This window comes from Odontesthes bonariensis, chromosome 2 (genome assembly GCF_027942865.1).
Source record: "Odontesthes bonariensis isolate fOdoBon6 chromosome 2, fOdoBon6.hap1, whole genome shotgun sequence".
In the NCBI taxonomy this organism is placed as follows: domain Eukaryota; kingdom Metazoa; phylum Chordata; class Actinopteri; order Atheriniformes; family Atherinopsidae; genus Odontesthes; species Odontesthes bonariensis.
Window position 1 is genome coordinate 9,159,643 of NC_134507.1, and position 17,622 is coordinate 9,177,264.

A 17,622-nucleotide genomic window follows, 5' to 3' on the forward strand; every position below is an offset into this window, starting at 1 on the left:
TCTGTTGGATCGAGACATGGGAAATCAATGCACCATGTATGTATATGTTCTATGAATGCATGCTCATGGCCCCTGAGACAGGCTTAAAACATCATGGATGCAACTATCTGAAACGTGCACGCCCAAGTGCAGAAAACAATGCCTACAGCTTCAGTATGTGTCACTTTGGAACTTGAATCTATTTCAATCACAAAATCAAACCAATTCTGTCACAAACTCTAGAAAGCAATGCTGTCGCCCCATAGACTTCTGCCCATTCTCATCCCTGCTGAATTCAAAATGTGAATAGATTAACCATGCCCTCCACATACAAACACACGAACCCCATGCTGGCAACAGCTAAAAGCGACAGCAGGCAAACGCACACTTGCACATCGACAGTGGAGGAAACCTTCCCCTCGCAAGCCCACTTCCATCCCAACGAGTGGAGCAGATCTAGGTCAAAGCTGATTAATGTGCCCACAGCCCCCAGAGGTTCCTGGTCAGGTGGCAGCCATGCCTGCTCACTGACGGTATATACAAATGCACAGTATTGAATGTCACTGCTCGACTCGACTTAAATAAGTGCAATCACAGTAACATGAAGACAATGCAGTGATTAAGAGCACATCTGCATCCACATAAGTGACAACTATTTACTTTGTAACTGTACCAGCTGCTGAGTCAACACTTTGAGCAGCTGTTTTTGTTGTAGGGCCAAAAGAGGGAAGGGAAGGGAGGGGCGGGGGGTTGATCCTAAACGTAAAAGCAACCTCACACATCATGAACGCCAAAAATCTGTTGATCTCTCACATTCAAATGGCCAGCCAACTGCTGAGCTGCCATTTGCCCAGCCGAGGCATGACACACTGAGCCGCGGCTACAGGATGAAAAGGATGCCTGCCACTTACGCGTAGCACGGCATCCATGTCACTGTATTTATAGATAGTTATGTTGCTATTAGGTGGCAAGCTTTCCGTAAATCTGAGCAAGCACAGGCCCACGAGGACATTCAACATTTGCGAAACTTTAGATAGGAACTTTAGGAAACACCGGTGTTGAAGACAAAACAGCCGCAAGCCGTCTGACTGATAAACTGATTAAACTTTTGTCAGCCAGTTATAATAACGGTCGAGATAAAAATAAAATAAAAATAAAAATGAGCACACCAAATGTTTACAGGAACAGTACAATGCTTTGGACCCATTCTAAACATTTGGAGTACACTTGACCACTCAAAACTGGCCAGTACAACCGACTGCAGTCTGAGAGGAGAAAAAGAAACATAGTAAAAAGCATTAATTCCGCACAAAGCACCATAGCAACTCGAACACCAGTGCTGTTTGCTAGGAAGCTTTAGCATTAGCCCCCTTGCTAGTTAGCTTGCAATTTTAGCACTGTTTTGGAAATGTGTGGCAGCTCGGCTCCTACAGTCGGTGAGGGCGTTGTTTATCAGAGCTGGTGTTTATCAAACGCTGTGGCTATCTGTAGACACCGCGGTGTGTGGACGTTTGCGCCAAACACGACGTTGTTAAAGTTACCTCGGAACGCAGCTCGGGGATGATCGGTCTATCTCCCAGGTCGCAAAGAGGTTCATGGGTACAGGCATGCCGCCGGAGCCCGAGCCCAGGACCACAGCCCCGGTTAACGCTCCGGTCGGGAGTACTGTTGGTGCGGGTCCACCACCGCCACCGCTGCTCGGGTTCAGGAAAGCGGCCCGTACGCCTCCTCTCTCTACAGCCGCCGCCATCATCACCACCACTGCTGGGAGCAGCTCTAGTTAAGTGTCGGACGAACGCGGGAGCCGCTGAGCCCTGTGCCGCCTGCTCCTGTTCCTCCGGTCTCCCAGCCTCCCTTCATCGACTATGGATGTTGGTAGGCGGGGCGGGGCCTGTTACTGCTGATAGGGGGCAGCATAGGGTGGGACATCTATTGACTATTTAGCAAGTCTTAAAGTTCCCATGGCATGGTATAGTAGCGGCGCTTTAAATGGGCTTTCGGAGGCTTCAGGATGTTATACCCCCAGCCGTTCTCAAAATTCACCCGAAAAACGCAGATTTGGCCACTTAGAAGAAAGCCGCATTTCAGCGCTCTCTCCAGTGCCCTGTTTTCCTAATGAGAAGCAAGGAGGAGCGCGAGGGGTGTGTCATGGCTGAATGGGGGCGTGTCTGATTCTCTGTTTTGGCTCCGCGCATGTTAGCTGCCTGCTAGTAGGAAAAAAAATAGAAATGGCAGGTGAGCAAACCATCGTACCTTTCGCCTTCAACCCGGAATTGGACCCTGAAGCCGAGGCGCAGGCAGTTCAGCAACAAACTGCAGATCAGCAGCGCCTTCAGCAAAACGTCTCAGAATGGTGAGTTTGAAATGTTATGTCTGGAAACGTTTATAGTTGGGTCGGTCCGAACCACTGAGGTGCGCAGATACTAGCAGTGGCTTAGCCTACAGTAGCCTAATTAGAGCAGAAATTGTAGTCACTACGTCAGGACTACCTAAAATATTATTTTTGCTTACAAAACGTATAAGTTCCCAAACTTATTTTGCAATGTGGGCACGTATTTGCAGTGCTAACATTAGTGAGTATGGCTGCTGGCATCTCCAGTCTCTACACCAAGTAACTTTCTCAATGTCGCCTTGCATTGTACAACAGTAACACTGCCAAAGTATTTCCCATAGTACACATTGCCAACATGCAAATGATTCTCCACCCAGTGTTGACATAAGGGGAGCGATTTATAACCAAGTTTTCTAGACAAAAAGGTTTACATGCTATAATATACAAAAAAAAAAAAAAACATACCTCATCATATCCTGACCAGGTGCTGGATCCAAAGTGTAGCTACACGGAATGAAACTTATGCTACATATTTCTGTGTACACCTTTTTAGCAGCCCGTCTTCACTGGGAACAGCTAGCTGTGCGTTGCCCATGTAGTTATACAGTAGCCTATGGCATGCAAAAAACATGATAGTATTCTGACCAGCATGTAATTATTCTCATGCTCACCTGTTAACTCATTTACTTGCCACTAAAGATGTTTCATTGTTATATTTGCCGGCATTACCTGAAAACAGAATATCATTACACTGCCTTTTTTTTTAATAATAGGTGTCAATGTGGAATTTGCGAGATAATGCCCACAGAAAGGGAGAATAGATGCTGCATGGAGATCCCTCAGGTAACACTGTAAACATTTGGATCTACCTGTTTGGCAGTTTACGCCTGAGAAGAACCCATCGGTAAGTGTTGTAAAATAATCACTCATAGCCACATACATAGAGTTTACAGTACACCCACCCAACAGAGCCTGATAATTCAACTATGCAGACAGTATGAAGAGTGTTTGTAGATTTATTTACAAGACATTATTAAAACACAATCAAGAATAATCCTTAGGAATATGTAAATATGTACAACATAGCAATAACAGAAGAACAACAACATTCTCTTCAAGAGTAATTTTTTCTATCTGTTCTTCCAGGCGCTTCAGGTATTTGGCCTACAGGCAGTTCGTGGCGTGGTGCTGGGGCTTTTTGGGTCGCCGGATCAGAGTGGTCATTCCTGCCTGTGTGGTCCTGCGTGTCCGTGCCGAGTACCCCGATGATGAAGGACACTGCACCGGGTTTAGACTGCCTCGCATGTGAAAAATTAGGTCCATCAGGACATCCACATTCCCTTTTCACACAGAACATTCATACACACTGTACACACACAACATTTGTATATTTCAGTTAGTCATTTGTACATTTCAATGTTTATTTTTATATCTATTTATATATTTATATTTGTTCTATATATTTATGTTTGTTTAGATTTCTATTTCTCACATTTTTTGTATTCCTATTTGTTGGAATTAACCTCAGTAAATTTGATAAAGGCAAAAGTAGTTGGACTTGAATTCTTGAACTTTTGAGGTCTTACCAAAGGTTGGCTTAGTCTTTTGACGTTTGACTGTGCACTCCCCCTTCTTGGATTTGGGAAAGGAGATTTTGAAGAGAGGTACACCGTCTGCTGTCTGGGCCTGTGGTCGGTTCGCATTTTTATTAAAGTGGATCGCTGCCAAGTACAGTCTGAAAGAACAAGAAACAATGTGTAAACGGTGTTTCTCACAGAATTTTCATTTGTCATGGTGGTGGGGGTTAGCTGGTAGAGACACATGCATCATCATGGGAGAGCATATGAAAAGCTCTTTTCCAAAATGCTATAGAAGCTGTTCTCATTACTTTTTTTTTAATCTGATTTCAAGCATCAGGAAAGTGATACCAGCTGAGATAGCATTTGAAACATTTAAATGCTGCTTTTAATGGTAGTAACAAATAAAACAATATTTTTGAAAGTAGGTATAAAACATTTTGGAAAAAGCTTTTCATATATTGTGAAGTTTCATAGGAACTATGATCTGAAAACCCCCTAAAAGTATACATTTTTTGGTAAATCAAATATAAATTACATTCACAAGACAATCTTTTCAGGGGACCTGGTCTAGGTGTTTTGTGCCTTATAGTGCTGGAGAAACCCGGCTCAATAATGACATTTCAGACAACAAAAACTTTCAACAACTACAAGGTAAAACATCTCACCTGCAAAGCATTCCACTATAGAGAAAGACAACATTCTTCGGTGTGGCTGCAGTCCTAGTGACAATGGGGTCAGTCTGGCAGGCAGCATCCCTGGTCCGGGATGTCTGGACGTGAGCACTTGATGTGCTGGCCAGTGAAGAGTGAACCTGATGCAGACAGAGAGCACACATCTCATGGTTCGAAAGCCGAGCATTACACTCGTGATAAACTGACGTGTCACGACAGATTTGAAGTAAAATTGTGTTCGAATTGACAGATACGTAATGGTGTATGTTCGAGGGTAGTCAGCAAACGTTTGCTAAACACCCTTCACCTAGCCACAACACCCGATCGCATATCACACACGAAAGACGCAGAAACGACTCGACGTTTAAAAAAAAATTCACCAAACCGCAACAAAAGCTTTCAAAATATAAAGTCACCAATCTAAAGAAAGGCTTACAAAATATGAATTGTTATCGTCGGGCGTCATTTTCCGTGTAACAGACGTATCTAGCCGCAGAACAGAACTAGACTTGCTTACCTAAGTATTCATGCTGTTTGTAGTCCCCTACATGTAAGATACTTGGTCAAATGTCTTGTTTTACAACCAATTTTCCAAATCTAACCAGTTTAACAGAGTATTGGTTTTGTAGCGCAGTGTAGGTTTCATGGATAAATACCTCCACAGCTAATGTTGGCTAGTTAGCTGCCTGTCACCCATAAAGTGCTAGCGGCTAGCAAATAATTATGACTTACTTGATCGGTGTGGGTAGCTGATGGACCGGCAAGGCTTGGCACTGATCCAGGCTTCAACTTCAGGTGTATGGTTGTGAAAACATTCCTCTGAAATGTGTCGCGCAAACACTGACGCTCTTTGGAACATGCATGGGCACCCGTCCCTCTAAATGAAATTAGCCATTCCGTTTTCAAAGGGACAGCGGATGGAAGCGGAAACATATTCTTCTCTTCATCTTCACATCCTGGCACAGTACATTTCGCATGGTAAAGTCGTTTGGAACCCATTGCTGTATCTTCTGTGACTGTCTTCAGTCGTGGCGAGTCTCGGTCTACTCCACATGAGTTGGGCGGGTAAGATACAGGTAGTTTACCAGCAGTGGGTGGAGACAGAGGGCGTGGCGGAGAGAGGGGGTGGGAAATTTTGATGAGCTCTATCCTGGCATGACGTCATACCAGGAGCCTTGAGTCAACGAGACAATTCGAGGCGCTCTGTTCAAAACACGGAAGAAATGCTGTACTGCTCTGTGAATACATTTCGCAATTTCTACTCACTGGGGTGACTTAAGGAGGCTAGAGAAACTCATTTTAAGGCTCAAAAACCTCTGAAAGTGAAATTTTCATGCCATGGGACCTTTAAAACACATTTCTGTGCTAATTTTTTGGGGGGGTGTTTTTCCTGTCAAAAAAAAAAAAAAAGTTTTCACATTAGCCACCTTGAAATAATTATCCACGTAATTAGCTGAAGTCTTTCTTGCTCGTGTCAAGTCCTTTCTCGTTTTTTCTTACTTCATTTAGAAATGGACTGAAACTGAGTCAAAACAGTTGCACTTCCCTGTAGGTATAGTGCATGATCAGCAGCCTGAGGCATGATGTAGGCCTGAGAAAAAAGGTATGCAAATATGTCATTTAGAAATTCATAGGAATTGCAAACTGCTGACAGTTGTAGAAATTGAGAAATTCTGACTCTTTAAACTCTGCATGAATGAAGACGTTCTTCTTTAGGCTTTTAATTGATTGGCCCGATGTCACTTTTTTGTATCCATATATGAACTTGTTTTCCCTTTGTAATTTTGTTTTACTGTGTAAAGCACTTTGTGATTTTTATCTAGGAAAGGTGCTATATAAATAAAAGTTCTTCTTCTTCTTCTTCTGCGATAACACTCAGCAACTGTGGGCTGCTCTTTTAATAAAACTAAGTGATGAGCTGAAGAAGAACAAGTCTTAGCTGGCTAAACAAAGTGTTTGCAAGCTGTGAAGTCTGTTTACCACTTAAATATGCAAGGCCTTACCTGAAAAAAGAAGCCTGGATGGGAGCTTATGCTGCTCTAAAACGTGTGTATACTTTTCTGCATTGCCTTTCCAGATGTGCAAGTTGGACGTTCCATAGGCACTGATTAAGGTTGCCAACCTTTCCTTGGAAAACAGAATCGTCCCATATTTAGAAAGCCCTGATGCACTCCCACACCAGCAGAGATGCAGGCTTTAGAACTGAGCACTGATAACAAGCCAGATGGTCCCTCTCCTCTTTAGTCTGAAGGACATGACCTCCGTGATTTTCAAAAAGAATTTCAAGTTTTGATTCATCTCACCACAGAACAATTTTTCACTTTTCCTCAGTCCATTTCAAAGGAGCTTTGGCCCAGAGAGGATGGATGATGTTTGACATATAGACTCTTCTTCGTATGAATGAGCATCTGTGGATGGCATTTGTTCTTGAACAATGATTTCTGTCGGTGTTCCTGAGGCCATGCAGGGTCATGTCTGTTTTTATGTCACATCTTCCATGTCTGTTGTGCACAGAGATGTCTCCAGATTCTTGGAATCTTTTGATGATGTCATCCACTGCAGATGATGGAATATTCAATGTCTTTACAACTTTACATTGAGGAACATTATTCTCAAATTCTCAGTTTCCAGATGCAGATTGCTGAACCTCTGGATATCTTTACTTCTTACCGACTCTGCCTTTCTATGCTGCTCTTTTTTTTATATACCCAGTCATGTAACTGACCTGTTGTCAATTAACCTAATTAGTTGCAACATGTTCCTCCAGCTGTTTCTCTTTAGTGCCATTTATTTTTCCAGACATTTATTCTCTGCATCAAATTTGAGACGAGCTAGTATTTTCCGTAAACTGTTTCACTTTCAGCATTTGGTATCTTTTCTATGTTTATTTTTTTTTTGTTAACAGAGCACTGGTTTGTGAGATTTACAAACCAGTGCATTCAATTTTTATTGATATTTTATGAAGCATCCCAACCTTTTTTTTTGGAACTGGAGTTGGTAAAAGGTGACAGTACATTAGCATTTGAAGATGGGCTTGTTTATATTCTTTTCACTTTTAAAAAATATTCTAATGTTAGCTGTAAATGCTTTCTGATGGCAAGTCAGACTTACAATAGAAATGTATACAATGTTATTATGAAAATAGGGATTAAGTCTGGTAAATGTCAGTATTTAGAGACTGCTGTTTTGGGGAGAGATGGGACACCCAAATTCATCCTTTTTGTCACGGTTCTTGCCTGGATGCCTGTTTATTTTTTTTGCCTTTTATTTGAATTTTTTTCCCCCTTTGTCTTCTTTTTCCTTTGGCCTGTGATGGTGTGGGAATTTTGCCCTGCTCTTGAGCAACCACCTGCCCGCCCACCTGCTGATTATCATTAGCTGTAGTTTGTCCTTTCATCTTGTTTGATAGCGGATGTTTGTCTATGAATTTAATTAGTTCATTTCCAATTTCCATCATATTGTCTTGAACTGAATTGTCCCGTGTCTCCAAGGTCTCGCCCTTGACTGATTGCTCAACCCTGGTTTTTAGCCTGCACGCCCACTCTCCAACTGCCACATTCTCCCAAGGCCTCTACAACCTGCCTATCAAGCCTCTCCATTGTTGAAATAAACCCTCTGAACTATTTCCGAAGTCTGGACAGCTTTTGAGTCCTGTTTTGTACAATCTTATATGTTTAGATTCTGATCCATCACTCCATCCGATCAGTTTATTATTTCTTAAAATGACAGTTGGAAGGAAATATACAGCTATGGAACACATGGGTCCCACAGATCTCAACAAAACGTGAGGAAACCAAACTACAATCCAACGAAACAGCAAAGAACTCTAATATCACCCATATCTCTGTTTATATTTACAATCTGAAGTAGTTTTGTAATGCATCAGATCATAGGCTAAAGTATTGTACCCAGCGACTAAAGGAGGCCAAATACTAAGAAGAAGCATGGTGCTGGTCTTCTTTTAAAGACAAAATATGAACTCAACAAATACTGATTTGATTCTCTTTTGTTCTGTTTATTGTTTTAGATACCAAAAGCAAAGTACTACATGAGAATCATTGTGCTCATACAACAAATGCAGTGAGAGTTCAGTGTACGTTTGTTTAACCTTTTGATGCGCAATATGGGTAAAAAATGACCCGCAATCATTTCCAAGGTTATTTCATGCTGGCTGAGTTTCTCTTTGTTCTATCTTTTGAAATCAATTTGATTTACGATTGAATATTCCAAGTATTCTTTAAATATCTTGTTTTTGATCACCACTGATCATTATTTTCATTTTTACTTTCATACTTTGTAAACAAAAGTAGTTTTTACTACATCGAATTTACACACATGGGTCAAAAATGACCCATTCATCCAAGTGTGACATAAAATAAAGTAACTTAATACTATTTAAATTGTTTCAAGTATTTACTTTAGCAGTGAGTGGGGCCAAACACTTATTTAGTATTTGCAACATGTTTGTCATTTTTTCACATGCACATACTGTCAGGTTTTTGGGGTGGCAAAGTTGGCAAAAGGTGGACCCAAATGCAGACACCGTAGGCTGAGGGAGTTTGAACAAAGCATCTTTAATATAACCAAAAAGGGTTATAGGCAAGATCCAAAAACAGAAAATGGAAGAACAAGGTAAATAGGTAAAACATGACTATGACTATGACTATGACTATGCCTATGACGACTACAATACAAATACAACTACCAGACTAAGACCAGAACAGCAAGACTTACTTTGGAAGACGCAACAACATAATAAATAACTTAAATACAAAGAGGAAGAAGAACAGGTGAAGAGAGGGAGGAGAAGCTCAGGTGAGGGGAGTGAGCAGAACATGGATTGGTGGGGAAAACACTAGGAGGCACGGATGGACAAACAATACAACAAGACAGAGGTGTGAGGAATCAAAAACGAGCAGGAAAAAGACAAAGACAGTAAGTAAATATGGAACAGAACACAAGAGGACAACCACTACAAAAATAAAACAGGAACTAAATAACTGAACCAGGACAGGAAATAACAGAACCATGATAACAGATAACACAGCTATTTAACAGAACTGTAAACTGTAAAACAAAATAAAATACCTTAACATATAACTAGAGCACAAATTGCATCTCAATATTTACATCCCTCGCAAATGACCACTAAATGTTTGTGCTCCTTGCACACAGGCCTGGTGCACTGGGAACACCAGCTGACTCAAATAGAATATGTCAACAGCTAGCTAATAATAATTACTTGTAACTTTCTGACAAGTAATGTACTCACTCTCAAGGTAACCTAAACCTAATCATCATATTATGTAATGTAATGTTATATTTCACTACTGTCATCAAATAATCTCTAAAGTAAAATTAGAACAATTGAAAAACAATACTTACTGTACTTAGATGTGTGATGGGAGCTGTGCTGAGCTGTGAAATGATAAATGCATGTGGGTCCTGTCTGACCCATGTGTGTAAACTGGATGTAAAAATACAAAAGCTGTGCTTCTTCATAAAGTAAGAGAAGAAAATAAAAATAAAGAATTGTGCTGAACAAAAACAGGATATTTACTGCATACTTGGAATAGAAAATGATTAATGATTGATTTATTTCAGAGATATATCATAGAAACACTCAGCCATACATGAAGTAACATAGAAAATGAATGCGGGTCATTTTTGACCCATGTTGTGCATTAGAAGGGTAGTCATACAAAAAGGGTATTTATCCAAAACGTAAGAGAGGAAAAAATAAAATAAGGATGCACGATGATTAAAAACAAGTTAATTGAGGAATACCTTGAATATTGAATGATTAAGTTAATTTATTGCAAAGATATGGAAAATGAAAACTCAGCATGGGTCACTTTTGACCCATGTTGCGCATCAAAGGGTTTCAACCACAGCATAAGAACTGGATATGTCAATCTGAAAAAATTCAGCCACAGTAGCCTACATTTATAGGCTACATGGACAGGGCCTGCATTATAAAGTTATAATAACTGTATGTGATTTGACATTCATCACGCGTATTTAGAACACCTGACATTTCAATACTTTCTCTAGCCATTTGTAATATAAAGCAGGTGTTGTGAAACCCGTTGTCGGGAACAGTGACTAAGGATTCCGGTCAGGCCGTGACATGCTCAGGTGGGTAGGGTAATATGTGCGCGACAGTCCGTTGAAAGAGAGCAGGAAAAAATAGTTTCTGCCGTGTGAAACATGTGTTACGTGTGGTAACAGCAAGACACCATTTAGGGAAAATACATCAATTTGAAATGCATGACAATCCCTTCGTTTTGTCTGTTGCGTTTACTGTAATGCATTGTGCAACTGTTACCACCTAGATGTGTCTAATCTACTGACGATGGTGACATCATTTCGACACGCGTCATTCTGTAGTTCCCTTTCCTAAACTTTAATGCATTCAAACGCATCATGCAACTCTCCCCCCATTATTACATTTCTGCGCCATATCGTTTTGAGACGCAGGTGAGTCAAATTTTGGAGGGCACTGCCACCTAGTGGTTGAAAATAATCCTACAGAAAATGTGGGACCCTCACCACCAATGTTGTACGTTACGTTTCATCCAATAGATGGCGCACTATCTGTATTTTTGTTAGAGTGTGTGTTTGTGAGTGTGTTATAAATAAAGAACAATATTCTCTCTGTCCCCCTTAATCTCTCCTCATCTCTTTTGCCCCTCCATCTCTCCTGCTCTCTCTATGCTCCTGAGTGAACCTCCCCCTCCTACAAGTGTGTGTGCGTGGGTGGGTGTACATGTGTGACACTGTGACACGATTGATGATTTCACAACACAACAGTCTGACACTTTATAAGCAAGCCTTTCACCTTTATTGAATTCCAGAGAAGAGAAAGAATCAACCATCACGTTGCTCAGTGGCACGCATCCTCCCGTAAGATCATAGAAACTGCTCACATGCCTATATCAAGTGAACAAAGATGGAGAGAATGCAGGGCATTTGCTGTCATCAGAGTTGGCTGACAGGAGAGTGATCACTGCAATGCATCTCTCTCAATACATCATACGTTAGGTAACACCATCTTGTTCTTTCACTGATGTTTGACTGAAAGCCCAGATCTTGTATGTTTCCAGAGTGATCCAATGCAAATGTGGTTTCCAGGCACGTCTTTATTTTTAGGTGTGAGCTATAGTTTTAGGCTTTGTTTGACACTGTTTGCGTGCGACTTCCACACCTTCAGTGTCAGGAATTTTTAATGAACAAGGTCTTGATGACTAGCACAACTTTTTTCTTTTCTTTTTTTTTTCTCTTCAATCTGAGCACAGACTGCACACACGCACATTGTAGTGTAAATTTAGAACTCCAGTTGACATCAGGTTGTTATGGAGCCTGTAAAAACTTGGCAAAGCGAGTGCGATAGGAAATAGACAACATTTCTGTTTGGCAATAATTTGCAGAACCAATTACTAAAACTTATAATTTGGCCTTTCTTCTGGCAGAAGGAATATATTAGAACTGTCAATCTGTTCACAGGTACTGTAAGTGCCCACATGCAGTATAGTTTGGAACATATTGACACGTTAATGAAAAGAGTGTTGAGAAGCACATAATTAATTATTACCAGCCATATGCTGATCCCTGCGGTGTGCGGTAGTGTGGGAGCCACATGGCACCACCAGCACCTCCAGTATTTATCTGAGTTTGTGCTTCTGGAGATAGAGTCGATAGAATCTGCCTTCCTACTCATTTCATACTGCAGGATCATGAATATTTAAGTTGGACAAGCTTGAGTGAAACAAATAAGACTTTTAAACTTTGTCTACCATTTTGAGGTTAAACGGAATGAAAATGAAATGAAATTTAATTTAATTATATTTCCCTGTGGTGTCATTTAGGGGTTCCGTCTGTGATAGCTCTCACCAAGGTGTTTCAGTGTCCTGAAATAAAAGGGTTAACTTCACGGTCTATCAACGCCAAGCCATTTAACACAAGTTTAAAGGAGGTCTCATTCATCAGGGAAACTGTGCACGGCCCAACAGAGATGTTTCTCATTTCACACACAATATTGCAGCCGGCTCAACTCACAGCGATTGGTCTCTGGTGAGCAGTCAGGCACAATTTAAAGATCCTGTCTATTTGTAACCTGCTGGAAAGATGGCCACATGCCCTGACACAAAGAGCAGATCTATCTAAGGCACATGCCTCTTTTCATCTTGAGCTCTCTGCGCACTTCTCACTACTAATCACACCTCGAACCACTAAAGACTGCAGATAAGCTGCTGATTTAATTTAGGTTCTGCAAGCCGAGCACATTAAAGATATTATTTCTCATAGATTACATCTTTTGTTAAGGCAAAATCGATGTGCAATTTCCTGAATTTTGATTTATCACAGGTAAAATCGTTCATTTTTTCCACGGTTTGGAATGTGATGGTGATTCAGTGTGACCGTGCTCAGAAAAGGAGGTGAAACATAAGCCTTTGGGATATTTCTCTGATCACACATCTCTGAGCGAAATCTGTAGACAGCAAGAGCAGGATTTGAGGCTGCAGTCATTACAAAGGACATCCTCCCGTTTTCTATTTTCTTCTTCTTTTCATCTGGCTTTGATTGAAAGGAAAGGAATTTGTGTAGAGAAATAGGACCTCATTCTAAATCTCAGTCACCAGTCTTGACAATTCAGTGCGGTCTAACCTCAGCACATTCACTGCAGATATAAGGTCAGGTTATATATTCAATATTTCATATTGAAAACCATCTGCCTGAATTATTATAGTGCCAATTCTGCTCTTTTAAATCTACAAAAAAGTAATTGTGCATATAATGTGTATTCGGACCTGAGTGACATAGGTATTTCTGTTTAATCTTCCATCCATTTTCTATACCCGCTGAATCCGTCTGTCGGGTCGTGGGGGGCTGGAGCCTATCCCAGCGGTCATCGGGCGAGATGCAGAGTACACCCTGGACAGGCCGCCAGTTGTTTAATCTTGTCAATGCATGTTTTTGATGCTTGGTTATGGATACATCTATGAATGTGGACAAATAAGAGTATTCAAAAGAAAAACAATTAAAGAAGAGATAAAGCCAAGTGAAATGAAACAGTGATGAGATGACTCGCTGTACATGAATCTCTGCCCACAGTGCATTCGTATTCCCATCCATTTAGCAGTTACCAGCTCCATTGATCTCTGAAGAATGGACACGCACGTTCCCCTGATACTCATTGTGTTTCTGTTCTGGACAATGCAGCCAAGAAAGATAACAGAGACGGAGCTATGAAATCCATTTGCATCACTGTCAGCCGCAGAGACAGGCAGGCAAGACAAAAAAACCCTGAAGGAGTCCTGCAGACCTGCAGCATCCCCTGTGTGGCCCGGTCAGGTCTCACAGCACCGATAGGAACACTCATAAAAGCCAACTCTGGACAATAGCCAGGATTAGAGGGAGCCAGCTTGCTCTCTTTCTTCCCTTCTCCTTAATGCGTTCAGATTGAAACCTTTGTTGAGAAGAATCATTTTGCATTTAGATTTCCCAAAGTGAAAAGAGGCGCAGGGGGATATTTCTTACTCAGCGACATGTTTTTCACAGAGAAAAGACTTTCTAATGAATCATTTTAAGAAGAGCTTATTATTTTCTGCTTTGGAATTGTGGCTGGGTTTCTGCTACATGTTTTTCTCACCATTAATCTCAATATCCAAAATGGCAGCCTCGAGGTAGGTTTGATTGCGCTTCCCTGTTCTTTTGAACTCCACTGCAATCAGACAGCCCAAACTTCTCCATGAAATCGAAAAGGTATCTGTCTATCACAGCGTTCCCTGCAGTCACAGAGGGAGAGAAAAGTCTTGAAACAAGTTGTGAAACGGAGTATCTGAACTATTGGAGGCTGTGTACGCAACATCAGCGGCCCCGTCTGCCAAATGTTTCTCATGCCCATTCAAGGATAGAGTACAATACAAATCATTATCTCTCAAGAGTGATCCAAGATCAATAAGTCCAGTTACAGTATTTTGTTGTTGTGTTCTTTATTATCAGCACAACAACTTGACATTTTCTTCTGGTCTGAAACCATTCGATTTTTTATGGCTTCAAGAAATATGCAGCCAGATGGTCAATGACTTGGCTTTTAATTTTCCATTCGTACAATAAAATTTGTGTTAATAGATACATAACAGTGGAGGCACACGGCAGTGGCCAAAAATCCTCATCCACCTTAGGTGCGATGCTGTTGAGGGTTTACGTGTAAGCCACTTTAAGCATCCAACTGCAAAAAAAAAAAAAGCAAAAAAAAAAAAAACGAAAAACCCTCATGACTGGACCTTAAAGATCTCCAAAGAAATTTGCTTTGATGTGAGATGAGCTGTGGCAGATTCAAGCCCTCCAACTGCGTTAAAAGGATGGACGGACACTTCAATGAAGCAGCAAAGCTGTGATAAAGCCTGTACGCCGCTGTTTTTCTAATACCACCCACACTGCATTGTAAATATGATCCATTTATTCAAGCTGCCAGTAATGACCTAAAAGTGCCACCATTTCCAAGAGAATATGTGGGTACTTGTTAGCAGAATAAATGGTCATTGAACTGCTTGTCCTTGCTTTAAGTTGTCCTTCAGCAGCCAGTGAGCCGCGACAGGAAGGAGGCAGCACATTCTGAATGTCAACAAGCCATGCCTCGACCTCACCTTTGTCCATAACTTGTCAGATGTGTCTCTCGCTGCTCTGCTTGTGGTGCAGGGGCAAACTAGCATATCTGAATTTTACCAACAGAGGAGAACAGAAACAGGGAAAGGATCACGTTGCAAACGCTGCCCTGAGGGGAACAATAGAAAAGCAGCACTGGCTTTATCTTGTCGGTGAGCTTTAAATGTCAGGAGCACTTTTCCCGACCCCTGTCAGAACTAAACTCTGTCAAAGTGAATCTGTTCTCCATTGTGTGTGACCTGCATGCCTTCAGTTTTAGATTCAGAAAAAAAAAAAAAGCAGTAGTATTTTTTTACTAGAATTAGGCTTCTGACAGTTGAAATAAGCTGCAAATTTGTATTGCGGTCATCAGAGAATGTTCAGTGAACTAGATCACACAAACTGACAACAGAGTGGCATGCAAAAGGTCCAAATTGATGTTACTATGCATATCAGAGAGTGAGAGAGTCCATCCCATTCTTTTTTTGGGGGGATTTCTCCCACCCCTCCCATCAATGGTTTTAACTCTGTGAGACTCTTCTGCCGACCTTCATTCAGTGCTTTTTTTCAGGTCTATCCACAGATTCTCCATTAAATTTAAGTCAGAAGACAGTAGGGATCATGACAAAACCTTTAAATTGCACCTCTTGAGGTAACCATTGTGTTTTTTGAGTTCTTCAGGTTCATCAACCTGTTGTAAAGGCCGCCCTCTCTTCATCCTCAGCCTTGTGCACCACCGCAGGACTCTGATCAATTGTTCTACACATCTTGTTAACATCTTTTCTCACCATTACATCATGAACCGTGGAACTAGGCTAGCTAAAAATATTTTGCCATCTGCTCATAGGATTTTAGTGTTTTTCTGTGGGCATCGGTTATTTCAGTGTTCGGATTGCTAAGTAGCTGTTTAGTGGAGCCCATGACTGCTGGATGCTGGGAATGAGATGACGGACAAAGTTATAGCCCTTACAATGTGTTAAAGACATGAAACCCAGCTAAAACTTTATTAGTGCTCACTTTTTTTGGGCTGTCCAAACGTTTGCACTGGGCTTCTTTCTCTACAACAAAAATTAAACTCCAATCTTAAAGAGTTTCCTCTTTATCTGTATCCCCTACAGATATCAGTTCTTCTGCTCACTTATTTATTCACAGAGACAGGCATGCCTGCACATCGGCGTGTCATTCTATGTTCTGCCTGTTTATTCAACCCGGATGCCTGGCAGAGCGTGAAATAGTCACACAAATATAAGCTATTGATTTGTGCCCAAAACACTAAATGCAGATTGTTTTGTTTTTTTTTGTTTGTTTTTGTATTCAGTCACTGTTGCTTTCAAGAATCTTTGAAAGCAAGAATCTTTACTTTGAAATGTCACTTTGCATTCAGCTTTTCACTGCGTCCTCATTTGCATTTTTGTCACTGTTTCACACATTAGAAGCGACTCGCTGCAGCTTTGCGTTAAAAATGTTACGGTAAAGGTTAGGCATTAAAAATCAGATGGTTAGAATTAGGTATTTAGAAGGACTCTGTAAATTGATTTCAAAGGAAGCTAGTTAAAAGTAGGAAAACATTATAGCTCATAAATAAACTTATGTAAAAATATGACTTGTTGATGTCTTTAAACACATCAATGTTTTTTACGACTTAACATTTCTAACCAAGGGCAGGCAGCATTGCAGCTAAATGATATACAATATAGACACAATGTCAAGAGGGCACAAAGACTTTTGAATCCTTTGGGATTCGGATTTTCATCAATATTGTTTTCCAGAAATGTAGCAGATAAAATCTGGCTGGTTGTTTGAGTTTGGTACGTCTTATCTATACTGGAAATCCCAACAATGCACTGTAACACCCACCTCACACTGCGACACATAGACTAAAATCTGAAAGCAAATGAACAAAGTGCACGGGACGAGATAAAACAAAGCAGGCTTTCTCCTAAAAATCACTACTTACAAACTCTCAGCAGGATGTTTGACCCAGATACGTGAACAGAGAATGTGAGGCTGCAGCTTGGATCCCGAGCATACACTCAGTAACGTTGTGTTAATTCTACACAACTGCATGAAATAACTCTACTGTTCGCTTTACTCACTCGTCGCGACACCCACACAATCCATCACATGGTGCAAAGAACCTGCAAGGTTGTCGCGTCGCCAGCTGTCTGGCTGGATTTTTCTCCCATTTGGGGAAAGTTACCATCTTGATTCATTTCGTGCAGCTGTACTTAAGCTCTGACAGGCAAAAAGCTCACACTTCGGAGCAAAACCTTTTTGAAGTTTGCCTTCACGAGTGTTTTTCTCTTTCAGTTTTACTTTGACGGGGCTGAGGTTTTTTTTGTGTACACACTGCCGCTTGAAAGGCTTTTTCAAATTCTGCTCATGCTGAAGAAAATGTAGAAATAAGGCA

At 41.0% G+C, this 17,622-nt stretch overlaps 1 protein-coding gene and 2 long non-coding RNA genes across 4 annotated transcripts in view; 2 read left to right on the top strand and 1 right to left on the bottom strand.

Annotated features, from left to right (window-relative positions):
• Positions 1 to 1,853, bottom strand: part of LOC142390579 (phosphofurin acidic cluster sorting protein 2) — a 44,618-nt gene extending 42,765 nt beyond the window's left edge. For both annotated transcript variants that reach the window (XM_075476137.1, XM_075476127.1), the window contains exon 1: positions 1,521 to 1,853. In XM_075476137.1, coding sequence (XP_075332252.1) covers positions 1,521 to 1,732 — 212 coding nt within the window. In that variant the 5' untranslated portion in view covers positions 1,733 to 1,853. The remainder of the gene's footprint in view (positions 1 to 1,520) is intronic.
• LOC142390590 (uncharacterized) lies at positions 1,665 to 8,684 on the top strand. The gene is made up of 3 exons (XR_012770491.1): positions 1,665 to 1,854; positions 6,072 to 6,165; positions 8,054 to 8,684. It is a non-coding gene; the product is annotated as an uncharacterized LOC142390590 (long non-coding RNA).
• LOC142399224 (uncharacterized) lies at positions 1,925 to 3,705 on the top strand. The gene is made up of 3 exons (XR_012772858.1): positions 1,925 to 2,332; positions 3,085 to 3,215; positions 3,458 to 3,705. It is a non-coding gene; the product is annotated as an uncharacterized LOC142399224 (long non-coding RNA).
• Positions 8,685 to 17,622: the final 8,938 nt, after the last annotated feature.